Source organism: Colobus angolensis, unplaced genomic scaffold, assembly GCF_000951035.1.
Source record: "Colobus angolensis palliatus isolate OR3802 unplaced genomic scaffold, Cang.pa_1.0 Scaffold190, whole genome shotgun sequence".
NCBI lineage: Eukaryota > Metazoa > Chordata > Mammalia > Primates > Cercopithecidae > Colobus > Colobus angolensis.
This window is the reverse complement of record NW_012115044.1, coordinates 297,297-313,332: the sequence shown is the minus strand read 5'-3', so window position 1 is coordinate 313,332 and position 16,036 is coordinate 297,297. Positions and strand designations below refer to the sequence as shown.

The 16,036-nt window shown below is 38.2% G+C and overlaps 1 protein-coding gene across 1 annotated transcript in view; it reads left to right on the top strand.

Annotated features, from left to right (window-relative positions):
- CFAP44 (cilia and flagella associated protein 44) overlaps nucleotides 1-16,036 on the top strand; it is a 150,807-nt gene that overhangs the window by 94,266 nt on the left and 40,505 nt on the right. Inside the window, exons 23-26 of the mRNA XM_011940574.1 lie at nucleotides 1,512-1,708; nucleotides 4,303-4,477; nucleotides 12,589-12,766; nucleotides 15,506-16,006. Coding sequence (XP_011795964.1) covers nucleotides 1,512-1,708; nucleotides 4,303-4,477; nucleotides 12,589-12,766; nucleotides 15,506-16,006 — 1,051 coding nt within the window. The remainder of the gene's footprint in view (nucleotides 1-1,511; nucleotides 1,709-4,302; nucleotides 4,478-12,588; nucleotides 12,767-15,505; nucleotides 16,007-16,036) is intronic.

Here is a 16,036-nt window from a genome sequence, read left to right as displayed (position 1 = left end):
TTAGCTAGACACAGAGTGCTGATTGGTGCGTTTTTACAGAGTGCTGACTGATGCATTTACAATCCTTTAGCTAGACACAGAGTGCTGATTGGTGCACTTACAATCCTTTAGCTAGACACACAGCGCTGATGGGTGTGTTTACAATCCTCTAGCTAGACAGAAAAGTTCTCCAAGTCCCCACTCGACCCAGGAAGTCCAGCTGGCTTCACCTCTCAGTGTTATCTGGGTCTCATGGAAAGGCTAAAATTTAGAAGTTCCAGTGGGCAAATACATAAAGGAAATAAGTCTTAAAGAGATGAGAAAGATAGTATGTATGAAAGAAAAGGGAACATTAGAAAGAAATAGTAAATCATTTTAAAAGCAGACATAGAGTTTAAAGATTAAGTTAGAAAAATAGTAAGAAAGGCAAACAAGCTAGGAATAATCACTATATACAAAAAATAAATTAAATTCTAAAATTAAAAGTGCATATGTGTGTGTGCGTGTGTGATAATTATGAACCAATGCCCCCAAATAACAAGGTAATTGATGAAAAAAAATTTTAATTTTTTTAATTGACAGATAGACGAAGAGTTTTTAAAAATAAGACTCTGTGGGCAATGAGAGAAAGAAGAACTAGAGATTAGTATGATTTCCTGAGCTTAATGTTTTCTACAGAGGCAAATAGGGGAATCTGATAGATTGGGACTTTTGTGAAATGTTGTTAAACATGGAAAATTGAGGGACAAAGAGTAGAAATGAGGAGGTCTCCACTTTTATTCAACTGCTCAAGGTCTGCTCTTTTTATAGTACTATGTACAAATAAATTGCATTGCCACATGTATGTAAACACACACATATATACACACCACACATACCATGTAATTTAAGAAAACAAAATGTACTTTTAAAACATTTTGTGAGGTGAAGAATGAACATTCTTTAGTCTCTGGGGAATGAGAGTTAAAAATTATTTTTCCACTTTTGATTTAGAGACCCTTCACTCACACACAGATATTAATATATTTGTTTACATAATTTACATGTTTATATTTATTTATATGTCTATGCATCAAAACACATACACAAACTATATATCTATTATACATTATATATAATAATCTATTAATATGTATATGTGTAGATATATATACATATATAATATATAGTCTATTATATATAATATGTAGGGAGGTAGATTATATTTCCTCAGAGTTTGATATGATCTGTTTACCATTAAACTGCAATCTGCCTGCAAAATTTTCATTTTTCCACATATTATGAAAGCACTGGTATTATAGTGATTAATAATGAGTTGTTTAGTATTTTCATTATAAAGATTATATTTGCTCTTTAATCAAGTCCAATCCAACTTCCATGACATCCTGTTGTTATATTATATGTTAAAATTTGAGTCTAGCACAATATAATGATATAATAAGAATAGTGTATTATAGTTTTATTTTATTACTAGTAATTATGCAGAATGATCAAAATGGTGACTATTGCAAATACTTGTTTTATTTTTTCAGATTTCGAGATCCATTGGAAAGTGATACCATTGTGGTTCATGCCATACTAAGTGACCACAAGATATCCTCTTACAGGCTGGTACAGCCCTCCAAGTACTCCAAATTCAAACGAGCTAGTCAATCAGAGAGAAAACCAAGCAAATTGGACAGGTTTGAAAAAGAGGGAACTGGAAGAAAGGACAGCCAGAGAGATGCAGGTAGCCTATGACAAGAAGGCTTTTAAATTATTATTTACTAAGACGTCAAAAGTGAATTGTCTGTGGGCAGAACCATTGAACCTTCTTTGGTGGCTTGAGCTCAATCTCTTGTGCCTCTTCCTTCCATGATGGTTTTCTTTGGAGTAAATAATCAAGAGAGACAAAAGTATGTGGTATAGCTGAGAATGAGAGGCCACATTTTTCCAACAAATGCTCCATGTCCACTTTCCTCTTTAACGTAGTTTGTAAGAAAACCTACGCTGGTCATGTGACTGAGAGTGGGTGAGAGGACTGGATGCTGCTGTTTTCTTACTTGCCACATCTAGCTATTCTTAAATCTAGGATTTCCCCAGATGCTACGTTCTAGGCAGTGGTTTGTGTCAGATTCCTGGGCCCCATCCCAAAGTGTGGGGCTAAAACACTGCATTTCAGACTATTTTCCAAGAACATATGCTTCAAATAGAATGAGCAGAGAATAGAGGTATGAAAATAGTACCTCTGATCCCTGCAACCTGTTTCTTGTGCCTGCTCACAAGGTGACTGCAGATTAGTAGAAGAACAAGAATTCTGAAATGGCTTGGAGAGCCATTCAATAATAAATACAAGGTGCTGCTGCAACCTGGCTAGATCTAGGCTATTGACAATGATATAATACAAACATTAATATTGGTTTATCTTCTTCACTGGGAACTCTTTAATGTCTCCTTTTTGCTTCTAGGATAAATTCTGAAACCGATGTCCTGATCTGAATCCTTCCACAATCTATCCCTATTCTATGTTTCCAGTAGTGCCTTCTCATACTGTTCAGCTTGCCTGTTTAGTCTTCTGTCCTGCCTGCTGCTCCCTAATTATATCTGACACTTCCACACCCAGGCTCCTGCTGGAGTGACCTCTTCACTTCTCCCCTTTCTGAATTCTACCAATTCTTGGGGATGTAGCTTAAATTACGCTTTTGTTTATAAAGCCTTCCCATGACTACCCAGGCCACATAAACTCTTCTTTCTCTATACCACCATATATTTGAAATATGAAATATGATGAAATGGTTATTTATAATTTATATAAATATCTCATATTATTTAATTTTTCATGTCTATCTAAAGCTTGAGCATGAATAGAGTAATTCCCCAATAGGAACTTGTTAGTAGACCAGGTGTGGTGGCTCACACCTGTAATCCCAGCACTTTGGGAGGCCAAGGCGGTGGATCACTTGAGGTCAGGAGTTCAAGACCAGCCTAGCCAACATGGTGAAACCCCATCTCTATTAAAAATACAATAATTAGCTGAGCACGGTGGCACATTCCCATAGTTCCAGCTACTTACAAGGCTGTGGCAGGAGAATCACTTGAACGCCAGAGGCAGAGGTTGCAGTGAGCCAAGATTGCATCATTGCACTCTACTAAGTGACAAAGTGAGACTCTGTCTCAAAAAAAAAAAGAAAAAGAAAAAGAAAAAGAAAAGAAACTCATTAGTTGATACAGCCAATTTTTTTTTTTTTTTTTTTTGAGACAGAGTTTCTCTCTGTCTCCCAGGTTGGAGTGAAGTAGTCCAATCTTGGCTCACTGCAACCTCTGCCTCCCAGGTTCAAGCAATTCTGGTACTTCAGCCTCCTGAGTAACTGGGTTTATACCCAGCTAATTGTGTGTGTGTGTGTGTGTGTGTGTGTGTATTTTTAGAGCGATGGAGGTTTCACTGTGCCCAGGCTGGTCTTGAACTCCCGAGCTCAGGCAGTCTGCCTACTTTGGCCTTCCAAAGTGATAAGATTATAGGAGTAAGCCACCAGGCCTGGCCATAAAGCCAATAATTTTTAAATTTTTTATTTGACTGTGTTTCTGACAAGTTTTTTAGTTGGCTTCAGAGCACTTCAGTTGGTGTGTGCCACCTCAAATTGTATATATCAAATTGGACTTACTTGATTTTTCTCCTTTTCTCTGCCATCATGTCACAAACACTCTTTCCCAACATGTTAGTGGTCCACCATCATTTATCTTGTTCTCTAATTGTTTAATATATGTCTTATCTTGCCAACTTTTAATAAGGTTTTTAAAAGCAAAAAATGTGACTTAGATCTTTTTATTTTGGCATTCCACAGTACTTATTGTGGGGTTGAATTCATAGTAGTTGGTCAATAAATATATTTTTGGTTTTGTTTTGTTTTGTTTTGTATGAGACAGAGTCTCGCTCTGTTCCCCAGGCTGAAGTGCAGTGGCAAGATTTCAGCTTACTGCAACCTCTGCCTCCTGGGTTCAAGCAATTCTCCTGCTTCAGCCTCCCAAGTAGCTGAGAGTATAGGAACGCACCACCATTGCTGGCTAATTTTTGTATTTTTAGTAGAGATCGGGTTTCACCACATTGCCCAGGCTAGTCTCAAACTCTTGACCTCTAGTGATCCACCTGCTTCAGCCTCCCAAAGTGCGGGGATTACAGGCGTGAGCCACCACACCTAGTGCTCAATAAATACTTTGATTTACGAATTCAATATATTCTCTGCTTTTTTTTTTTTTTTTAAATGCAGCAGGTTAAAAACAGTATCTAAGAGTTTTGTTTTGTTTTTATGTCTCAAAAAGGCTGAAAAATGTTGATTCTCTGTATAGGTGGGAGCATTGCCATACAAGAAGAATCAATAATAGAAAAAGGGAAGAAATTTCGGCCTAAAACCCTAAGTGAAATTATGGTGGAAAATCAAATCGAGAAAACAAGAAAACTTATATTGAAAGCTGAAAGGGCACAACTAAAGATTCAACAGCGAAAAAAAGAATGGGAGGAACTGTGAGTTTTTTTAACCTAAACTCTTATCTTTTTAATATGTGAGTCCCAAAATAATATATCTTAAAAATCTTTATATTTATTGACATTGTTATCATTTAATTTCAAAAGTGAAAACCATAAAAACAGAGAAGGAGATATTATAAACAGGTCAACTGGATCTTTTAGGGTGGTGATACCTTGGTAGAACTTCTATAATCCTTAGAGTTTCCAGTCCAGGAATTCCATTTTGCTAATAATACTTATAGTCAGAATGATTTTTAAGAATTAAGAAATGCTTTTCTATCTCAAAATCATAAACATATTCTCTGTATGTTCTTCTAACGTCTTATAGTTTTGACTCTTACCTTTATCTTTAACCATCTGAAGTTAATTTCTTTCTTTTTTTAAGATATCTGGTATTGATATGGGAGTGCTGGGAAGGGAAAGGATTGGTCCCTTTAAATTATATGGAAGGGAGGAAGGGAAGTGCTGGGTAGAGAAAGGAGTGGTCCCTGGCTAGAGCTCCACCCCCACGGACCTAGGTGAGGACAGGCATTTCCTGCCCAAATGTTGCATTTCCCAAGACCACCCTGGCCTGCCATGCACGCATCCTGGGCCTATTAAAACCTGAGACCATAGCAGGCAGACACAGAAGTGGCTGGACATCATAAGGAACACATTGGCAGATGACACAAGTAACTGGTCATCAAGAGCATGCTGACAGGCATCAACAGATACCAGCAGGCCATTGACCAGTGGGACAAGGCAGTTTGGCGGGACAGTTGGGCTGGGGCTGCTGAGTGGCCCAAATCCAGGGAAAAACCATCTCCCTTCTGGTTCTTCCATTGGGGGAGAGCTACTTCCACTCAATAAAAATTTGCACTCATTCTCCAAGCCCACATGTGATCCAATTCTTCCAGTACACCAAGGCAAGAAACCCCAGGATACAGAAATCCATCTGTCTTTGTGATAAGGAAGGGAGTCCAATTGAGCTGGTTAACACAGGCTGCCTATAGACAACAAACTAAGAGAGCACCCTGTAACACACGCCCACTGGGGCTTTAGCTGTAAACATTCACCCTTAAACACTGCCATGGGGTTGGAGCCCCACAGCCTGCCAGTCTGTATGCTCCCCTAGAGGTTTGAACAATGGGGTACTGAAGAAGCCAGGCACACCCTGCGAGGGGGACAAGGGAACCTTTCCCATTTCAACTGGGGACTCGTCTGGGATTGTGGAAGGTGAGTGTGAGTGAATGCCAAACTTGGGTCTGCCTTTCTTTCAAAACCCTGCCACCTTTCTCTTTCCTGCGGGTAAAAGGCTCTGTTTCTCTTCACTAAGTTTAAAAAACTCCACAGTAACTGGGAGGTCGAAACCCCTAGACTTGGTCTCTTTTCTGTCTTTGAAATGGCTCTTATCTCTTTTGTATAATGTTAGGAGTTTTGCTACAGGCTGTGGAAATGTTATTAAGCAAAATGAGCATTAGGCTCAGCCTCCAAAGGTGAAAATCAGACCAACTGTTCCTAGAGATGCCATGTATGCCTCCACTTTGACAGCTGCAGGCATACATGGCTCAGGGCACCTCTCCTTACCCTTTTTCCTCCCAGCTTGGGCACCTGGGCATGCCCACAGCAGGCCAGGGTTGAGCCCAACAGTCATGAGCAAGGCAGGAGAAAGCTATGATGGTAACTGCAACCCCACAGGGCCAATGGACATGTGCTTCTCACTCACCATGCCAATGGAACCTCTCCTCCCCTGGCCAAGGAATTCAACCTGGTCTGAACTGGGGGAAAGATAAAAGGATTAGAAAGGCCCAGTTGTACTAAGCAAGGGGTTCTTCCCCCAGACTCTCTCCTCTTTTTGCCCCTTAAATTGTTTTTCTCCATTTTTCCTTTTCTAAGTGAGAGGGCTCCCCCTAGCTCTGTTTCTGATAAGATAGTTAACAGGAATGGCCCCGGCTGGCTGAGAACTGCAGATTTGGCAGGGCACATTTGAGATACTCTAAATAGATACAAACAGCCTCTAAAATACTTTTTCAGTCCCAACCTTGATTCTAAGCTTCAGGCTGAGGCCCTAGAAAGAAAAACCCGGTCTGAGGGATCCAAAGCCAGGCAACAGGCACAATGTAAAGCAGGACCAATTCCTGCTGACTAAACCTCCCACCCCATGGAAGGAGACCATGCTTCATGGCATAAACAGACCTAGGGAATTCAGTTTTCTGACAGCAGGGAGAAATGGAGGCATAGGTGAGGGTGGTTAACTGCTGTTCTCCAGGTTTCCCCTGCTTCATGGGTACATACTGCAGTGGTACGTATGGCCAGCTCAGGGATAAGGGGTGGAAAGTGAAAGGAGGATGCTTGCTTTCTGTCTCCATCACACCCTGAGTTTTCACTGAAAGAAGGAAAGGAATGAGGGATGCCTCTATTCCCTGTCTTTCAGAATGGGCAACCAATTCTCTTCACCACTCCCAGCTTATACTCCTCTGGAGTGTATCCTGAACCACTGGGACTGTTGACCCTCAGAATCTGGAGGAAAATCCCCTCATAGCCCTCTGCACAAGGGTTTGGCCAAATTGTGATTTACAGGAAGGATGGCTTGGCCTCAGGAAGGAACCATTCATTTTTATACCATTCAGCAGTTGGACTTTTTCTGTGGATGTGAGGACAGACGGTCTGAAGCCCCATATGTGCAGGCTTTCTATAGCTTGCAAGGTAATCCAGGCTTGCCAACAGTGTAGGATTGATCCAGCCCTCCTGTTGGCCATCTCAGGTTGCAAGGGGTAAGCCTAGGGAATTAAAGATATGACTCCCAGAGGCACCCCCAGCAGAGGATTGAGCTCCCTCCAGCCTTGCTCCTCCAGATCCTCCCCAACCTCCTTATCCAGCTTCAGCCCCTCACTTGCCCTCTCCTAGAAATCCTCACCCTAAACAAGCCCCAGTCTCACTCTTGCCCCTCCAACAGATACCCAGTGAATTTGGGCCCAGTAAGGCCAAGGTCCCCATCTCCCTACAGGACTTAATACAATTTAAGAGAGATCTTGGCAACTTTTCAGATGACCCTGAGAGACTTTCCAGAATTTCACCCAAATGTTTGAACGCTCCTGGAGAGATGTTATGTTACTTTTCGATCAGACCCTGACAGACACTGAGAAGCAGTCTGCTCTGCAAGCAGCAGAGAGATTTGGGGATTTAAAAAAAAATCTGGTATGAGGTAGTTTCACGTGACAAGCACATGTTTTCATTGGTTTATTTGCCATCTATATATTTTTGGTGACATGGCCCTTCGTGTCTTTTTCTCACATATGAATAGGATTGTTCTCCTTTTTACTATTGAGATTTTAGACTTCTTTTTATATTCTAGATACTAGTCCTGGATGTGTACTATGTGCTAGTTGGATATCTAGTTTACAAATATTTTATCTTAGTCTCTTAATCTGTAGCTTATCTTTTCATTCCCTTAACAGAGTTTATTCTTTCTTTCTTTTTTTTTTTGAGACAGAATCTCGTGTGTTGCCCAGGCTGGCGTGCAGTGGCGCAATCTTGGCTCACTGCAAACTCCGTCTCCTGGGTTCAAATGATCCTCCTGCCTCAGCCTCCCAAGTAGCTGGGATTACAAACATGTGCCACCATGCCCCACTAACTTTTGCAATTTTTTTTAGTAGAGACAGGGTTTCATCATGTCCAGGTTGGTTTGGAACCCCTGACCTCAAGTGATCTACCTTCCCTGGCCTCCCAAAGTGCTGGGATTACAGGTGTGAACCACTGCACTTGGCCTCCCTTAACAGAGTTTGTCACAGAGCAACAGCTTTTAATTTAGTTGATGTTCAGTTTATCATTTTTCCTTATATAAATCTTGATTTTGATGTCAAGTCTAAGAACTCTGCCTCACCCTAGGTCCTAAATATTTTATCCTATTTTTGTTTAAACATTTTGTAGTTTTTCTTTTTATATTTAAGCTAATTTTTAAATAAGGTATCAGACTTAGGTTGAGATTTGTTTGTTTTTTTCTTACAGATGTCCAATTACTCTAGCATTTTTGCTGAAAAGACATTTCCTTCATTGAATTCCTTTTGCATCTTTGTCAGAAATCATTTGGACATATTTGTGTGGGTCTATTTCTGGGTTTACTTTCAAGTCTGTTGATCTATATATCTATCCTCTTACCAACACTACATTGTCTTGATTCATGTATCTATATAATAGATCTTGAAATCTGGTAGAGTGATTCCTCTCATTTTATTTTTCAAAATTATTTTAGACATTATAATTACTTTTCTTTCCATATAAATTTCAGAAAAATCTTGTTTATATGTATAGAAAATCTTGCCATAATTTCAATAAGAGTTATGTTAAAGCCGTGTATTAATTTGGAGATAATTTTTATCTTTATTGTGTTGAGTCTTCTAATCCATGGACATGGTATGACTTTCCATTTATTTAGATCTTTGATTTCTTTCATCAGTGTTTTGCTGTTTTCAGCATAAAAAGTTCTGTTCATGTTTTGTTAGATTTGCATGTAAGCATTTCTTTTTTGAGCAATTTTAAATACTATTGTGTTTTTAATATTGGTGTCTATGTGTTCACATTCGCTGCTAGTATAGAAATACAATTGATTTTTGTATGTTTATCTAGTATCCTGTGACCTTTCTGAACTGTCTCAGTTGTAAGAGTTTTTTTGGTAGGTTTCTTGATATTTTATGTGTAGACAACCATGCCATTTGGAAACAAGGACAGTTTTATTTCTAATCTGTTTGCATCTTATTTCCTTTTGTTATTGCACTGGCTAGAACTTCCAGTACTATATTGAAATACAGTGGGAAGAACTAGCATCCACACTTTGTTCCTTATCTTGGAAAGCATTCAGTGTTTAAATAATATAACTATTTCCATCTTTTACCTCAACCTACCTATACTTTTATATTTGAAGTTAGTGTCTTCACTAACTTCACTAGGCAACATACAATTGGGTCATGTTTTTAAATCCACGCTGCCCATTTCTGTCATTCAATGGTATATTTAGACCATTTATGTTTAACGTACTTATGTATATTTAGGGCTTACATCTGCTATTCTGTATTTTGTTTTCTGTTTGTTCTATGTTTTGGATTTCTGTTTTCTTTCTTCTGCTTTACTAAGGAATTTGTCAATGAATCCATCTGTAAGTATTCTTTGAGGGATAGTTTTAAATTCAAATTTAAAATTTTTGTTGTTATAGTACTATCCAGATGTTCTATTTCTTCTTGAGTAGTTTTTATAATTTGTGTCTTTGAAGAAATTTGTGCATTTCATCTAAGTTGTTAATTTTATTGGCATGAAGTAGTTTATATTATTCCCTTATATTTAATTTCTGTAGTATCTGTTTTGATGCCCTCTGTTTTATTTACATTGTTAATTTTCATATTATCTCTTTTTCTTCGTCATTCCAGCTAGTGATTTACCCACATTATAGATCTTTTCAAAGAACTAGCTTTTGGTCATAGATTTTAAAATATTGTTTGGTCTGCTTTTTCCGTCATTGATTTACTATTATTTTCATAATTTCTTCCCTTCTAGTTAACTTAGGTTTAATTAGCTTTTAGTTTCTTGCTTCTTAGTGTGTAAACTTGTGTGTAAGTTTTGATTCTATGCCCTTCTTCCTTTGTAATATAAACATTTAAACTATAAATTTCCTCCTAAGCATTGAGTTAGCTGCATTACACATTTTCATATGGTAGATATTAATTATCACGTAGTCCAAAGTATTTCTAATATCCCTTGTGATTACTTCCTTGACTTGCAGTTTAGTTTCCAAAGATTTGGAGTTTAAAAAATATCTTCCTAAATTAGATTTCTAATTTAGTTGTTTGTGGTAATAGAAAATAGTCTGTATAATTTAAGTTTTTAAAGATTTATGGAGAACTGTGTTATGGTCCTGCATGTACAGTCTGTCTACATAAAAGTTCAATACGTGCTTGAAAAGAATATGCTTTCTTGCATTGCTTGGTGTAGTGTTCTATAAATGTCAGTTAGGACAAGATGATTAATAATGTTTTTTCATATCTTCTATGCCTTTTTGTCTTTGAAGGCATGATTTTTTAATGGTTATTCTTGAATGTCCTCTGTACTCAACAAGGTCTCTCTAGTTGGTGGGAACATGAGTGATTCCCAGCTATGTGTAAACTATGAGAATTATTTGTTCTACAGTTTCCCAGTAATTGAACTTTTCCCAGGAGTTGTTCTTTGCCCAGCTTCATGGTAGTTCACATTGCGCATGTACAGATTAATACTCAGCCAAAATGTTAAGGTTCTATGTAGATTTCCAGAGACATTTCTTTGTGTACCTCTGATATTCTTTTCCACAAATTTCTTAGCACCAAATTTGGCCTCCCTGTACTCTAATCTCTGTCTCCTCAGTCAGTGAGTTCCCTGGGCTGTATTTGGGATCCTGATCCTACTCCACAGGCTGGTAATTTCCTCTATGCGGCAGCCAGGAGATAATAAGGATCATGTCTTTTTACTTTTCTCAAGAATTACACTTTTATGCTCTTTATTTTCAATGTCTGAACATAATTGTTTCACTTATTTTTATTCAGTTTTCTGGTTGTTTATATTATGAGGATAATAATGGTCCCTGTTACTCTCACATGGCCAGAGGCAGAAGTAGCTCTTCTCTTCCCTTCCCTTCCTTTTTCTTTCTTTCCTTTCCTTTTTCCCTTTCTCCTTTCCTTTTCTTTAAAAATAGTAATCCTTCATTTTAGTGCAGTTTTACACAAATAAATGATTGTCAGTTAATACAATAGATAGTATGGGTTTCCTCTGAGAGCTACGTATACATGCTCATATTGGCTAGTAGACTTTACTTTAAAAAATTAGACAGGTATATTGGGATCTCCCAGTGAAGGGCCTTTTATTAGTACCAAGGTATTATGATAGCCCATACCTTTAGAGACCTTAGTACTTCCAAAGCAGAGAGTTCAGTTTCTGTAGAGAGTATTCTTTGATTTTAGTCTGGATATAAAGATTGCCACTGTTTTGTATGTATGCAGGTGGGAAAGTTTAGGAGGGCCCAACTGGTTTAAGCATTTTTTTTCAATCCTTTCATTAATTTTGCTAAATATATCTAGCATTCCATTCTATACTTGTCCTGTTTGTGCTTGGAGCATTCTAGGGACTTCACCAAGAAGATAATATTCAATCCTTTTTGTGGCCTTATCTTGTAGGTATTCTGGGCTATAGTTTGGTCTGGTTTATTCATTAATGTAATTTCATCGTCTTTTTGTCTTCCAGAAATGGATCAGTGTTACTGGTTTGCTCATGGCTTTCTATTCCATTCTTAGATTTCTGATAATTTACAACTTTTTATACTTCTATACTGTCATTTTCATGGAATTTGGGTACAGAGGGAGAGGCAAATATGTATGCTCATGCTATCATCTTAAACTAGATACCTTTTCTGAAAATTTTACAGCAAGCACTTATGCAATTACAAAGTTTAATTGTCCCGGCATGATGGCTCACGACTATAATCCCATCTCATTGGGAGGCTGAGGCAGGCAGATCACGACACCATCCTGGCCAACATGATGAAACCCTGTCCCCTGTCTCTACTAAAAATACGAAAATTAGCTGAGTGTGGTGGCACATGTCTGTAGTCCCAGCTGCTTGGGAGGCTGAGGCAGGAGAATCACTTGAACCTGGGAGGTGGAGGTTGCAGTGAGCCGAGATTGTACCACTCACTCCAGCCAGGCAACAGAGTGAGACTCCATCTCAAAAAAAAACAAAAAAAAAGTTTAATTGACTTTGTAGTCGTTAAAAAACCCACCTAATTTCCAAGACGTAATTTATATCAAGAGAATAAGTAACAACGTTAATATGAATTACTTAGAAGTGAACCAAAGCCTACCAGTAATTCAGATTATTTCAATACAATCTAGTGATTGGTTCCTATTTATATAATTGTATATTATTTTGCTTGGGATACTTTAAAAGTAGTAATTGACTTTTAAAAAATGCTTGGGCTCTGTGACAAAAGTGGCATCACAGATTTGAAATTAAACTTTTGTATAATGATTAAATTTGAATATATACCTATATTAATGTAGACAAATTAGAGTTTATTATCATATTTGTGTCTGGGTTGTCTATTTTTCTAATAGATACAAGAGTAAACCTGGTGACGACTATGAAGATCCTAAAGATCTTCAAGCCATCAAAGAAGCCCAGGTGTATATGGGAGATTTCAATCTGAAGACAGCCCCAGACTACAAGATACCTGAGCACATGAGAATAAATGCTGCCAAGAAGGAAGAGGAACTAGGACACCTAGATTCTTTGGTACTTATCTACAGATTTTATGATAATGGAGAAAGCACCCTGGGTTCTTAATTATTTTCTGCTAAAACCACTCATTTCCCTATCTGGTCAAGGCCTATCTGGACAATAAGGATATACAACCTTAGAAATTTAGAACTGGAAAAGACTTCCATGATTATCTAGAATGTCCTCTTTTTACAAATAAGGAAACTGAGGCCCAGAGAGGACAAGAGATTTATCCATGGTTAGCTAATATGGAAGAACCAGCTGCAAATACTTACAGTGTATCTGAGGGTTATAGATGGGTATTACCTGACAGGTGTGCCAGGGTCATCAAGGATATCTGGTAATCTAGGTTGGAGTTTGACTCTCTGATGAATGTCTCTATCTCTTTTTTACTGTGGCCTTATTAGAAGTATTAATACTTCTTTGTTGAGTTAGCATTTCTCAGAAGACTCATTCTATCTTTGAGCTTTCCTTAAAATACCATGTTTCAGTACCAGTTTCATGGGTAAGCATTATATTTTGTGGACTTCGAACCTCTGAAATTCAAACAAATCCTCATTGGATTTAGTTTTTCGTTGCCATGGACCACTAAGGACTTAGATTAAAAAGGCCATTGTTTAGCCTTTTTTTTTTTTTGTAGGACTTCCAAACTTTTCTAGGCAACTCAATGCTGACAAACTAATAGATTTCTTTGTTATTTTGTCTGCATTCCTCCAAACCACTTTCAATCATCCTGAGCATTCTGATCCCCATTTTCTTATCAAAGTTCCTCTTTCTGCTATATTAATTCCTTAATCACCATTTGAACTGACAAGTGACTTTTTATACTTAAAGGCTTAGAGGTCATCTGAGCTACTACTTTTAGGAGAACTTGATACATGGTAACCTAATGTGGTTGTGGAGGTTGCACATTTCAAGGCATTACTTTGGAGAGGGTACCAATCACATCACAGATATATTAATAGTATTTTTGAATATTTTATAATTATCTGACAAATGAAAATGAAGTGTCCTGAGGAAAGGGTGTCTTTTTCTGTTTCACCAAAGAGATGCATCCCAGTAGCACAAGGGTCCTGGCTTGGCAATTCATATCCACAAATTCATTTCCATAGCTCATAACTGTGTGTTTCTCATCAAAATGGACAATTTGGACATTTTAGTAATGACGATTTGGATTGTTTTCCTAGTTGTTCTTCTAAGGTAATTTTTATTCATCATGTTACATCCATCATTGTAGAGAAATGTTCTTATGACCACGATTTATCCAATCTGAAATTTCATACTCTAGTTGAGGAGATGGGCAGGTATGATGTCTTCAACTTAATTGCATTACATTGAAATTTGCTTTGTTAAAATAAAATCACATAGAACACCTTTTTCTACAAGTCAGAATACTGGAGTTCTGTTTCCATCTCTGCCACTTAATAGCCATGTGAACTTTGCTAAGTCATACAAATCTCCCTAAGCCTTTTATTTCATCTGTAAAAAGAGTACTAATACCAATTAACAACAAGACATGTCTGGTATACCTCATACGGTTAATTTAATGGTCAAAATCCATAAATGGTCTTTATTGTCATGGTCAAATTGAAAAGTATTAAATATTTTTAAAATAGTGTATTGTTCATCTTTTTTCTCAGCCAGTATTTAGGTTTGTGTGGTATGTGTAAAACTAGAAAGAAAGAGTTGATGTGTGAAGAGGCTCCTTAAAGAGGTAGGTCTTACAGCCATCAGTGATTTGGGTTTGTTCTTGTTGGCCTAATCTGCAATCCATCAGACACTTCAGAGGTGGTTGTCATTCACCCAACTGTTGGCTTTTGAGTTTAAACCTTAGTGGTTTAAAGGTTTATTTTCAAGTTGCAGAACATATCCTCTATCTTGATACAGTTTTCTGTGTTGCCGATAGTAAATATATATGTAGCTTTTGTAAGACTGCTTGAAGGAGTGACTTTTGATCTTTAAAAAACTGTATGTTTATGAAAAGTAACTCTTCATGGCCTCTGGACAATCTAGTAGCCTAACTGCACACAGGAAGTAGGGTTGCATGTGCTCTCAGGCTCTGGGAATGGCATTTAGACAACACAGCAGACCAGGGAGACAGCTGGTAATGAAAGAGCAATGAGATTATATATATATATATGGAAGCAGAGGCACAGCTTGGCTTAGATAAATGGAGAAGGAATGAAGGAAGGATCCTGCAGTCTCTTGGTGTGACATGCTACTGAAATTCAGAATCATGGCCTTGCCTACACAAGGAGTAATGATAATCATGTGGCCAAAATTCAGAATGAAGATAGGCTAACCTGTAGTTTGGGCCTAGGTGGGCAGCCCTAAGTGAGTCTAAGTCCAAGGGATTCAAAGTTCCAGCAGGAAAATGCATTAATCGCCTTCCTGTTCCCTTCCTCCCTGGAGAGAGTATCCAACTTGAATAAGGCTCCAGGAAGGACTTCCATGGAGTGGTAAAGGAGGACAGGGAAACTCAGCCACATGAGCCAGCTGGAGGGAACAAATTGTGGGAAGCCAAGAGATACCAGAGGTCACATCTAAACTGTCCTTCCATCTTGGAGGAGCTAAATGGAAAAAAATCCTAAATATTAGAGAAAAGGGAAACTTGGTGGTAAAAAGGTATGATCAGATGAATTTTTATCTTGAATTTTTGCTAGGCCTTTCAGCAAGGGAAAAGAGCAGGTCGTACTCCATGCAGTTATTTGTCAGAGGGTTGTACTGTTGTTTCCTTCCTCTTCTTTTTTTCAGGTCCATGGAAATAAAAGGTACATGAACAAGTGCATTCTCTCTCTTCGAGACCTTAAAGTGGCTGTTGTTGAGGAAATACAGTGCCTGGTACAAGAACTGAAGAACATTCAGTCGACTCTTCACGTATCCAAGCACATACCCATTCCCCAAATTCCTCAAATACACCCGGAAGAAGTTCCAGAAAAGAGATTTCAGTATGATGAAGAAACTCTCCTAAATTTTAAACAACAGCATATGAAAAGTGACGATGAAAAGTCCCCTGGAGTGGAGCAGACAGGGTCTGAAGGCCCAGGTGGAGGATTCCTCAAGCTCTCTTCTGGAAAGGATGGGGATTTGACAACCCGAGATTCAATGTCTAGATCATCAAAGGCATCAACATTCAGCCTAGATATACCAAAGTATATGGAATTTGAAAAAGCAGAGCCAACGGATGTGGAGCTGGAAATTATGAAGAGAGATGAGATTAAACACGTGTACATGCAACAGTATTTGGTCAACAGGGTAAGGGGTGAACCTGTTCCTAGTTAAAGC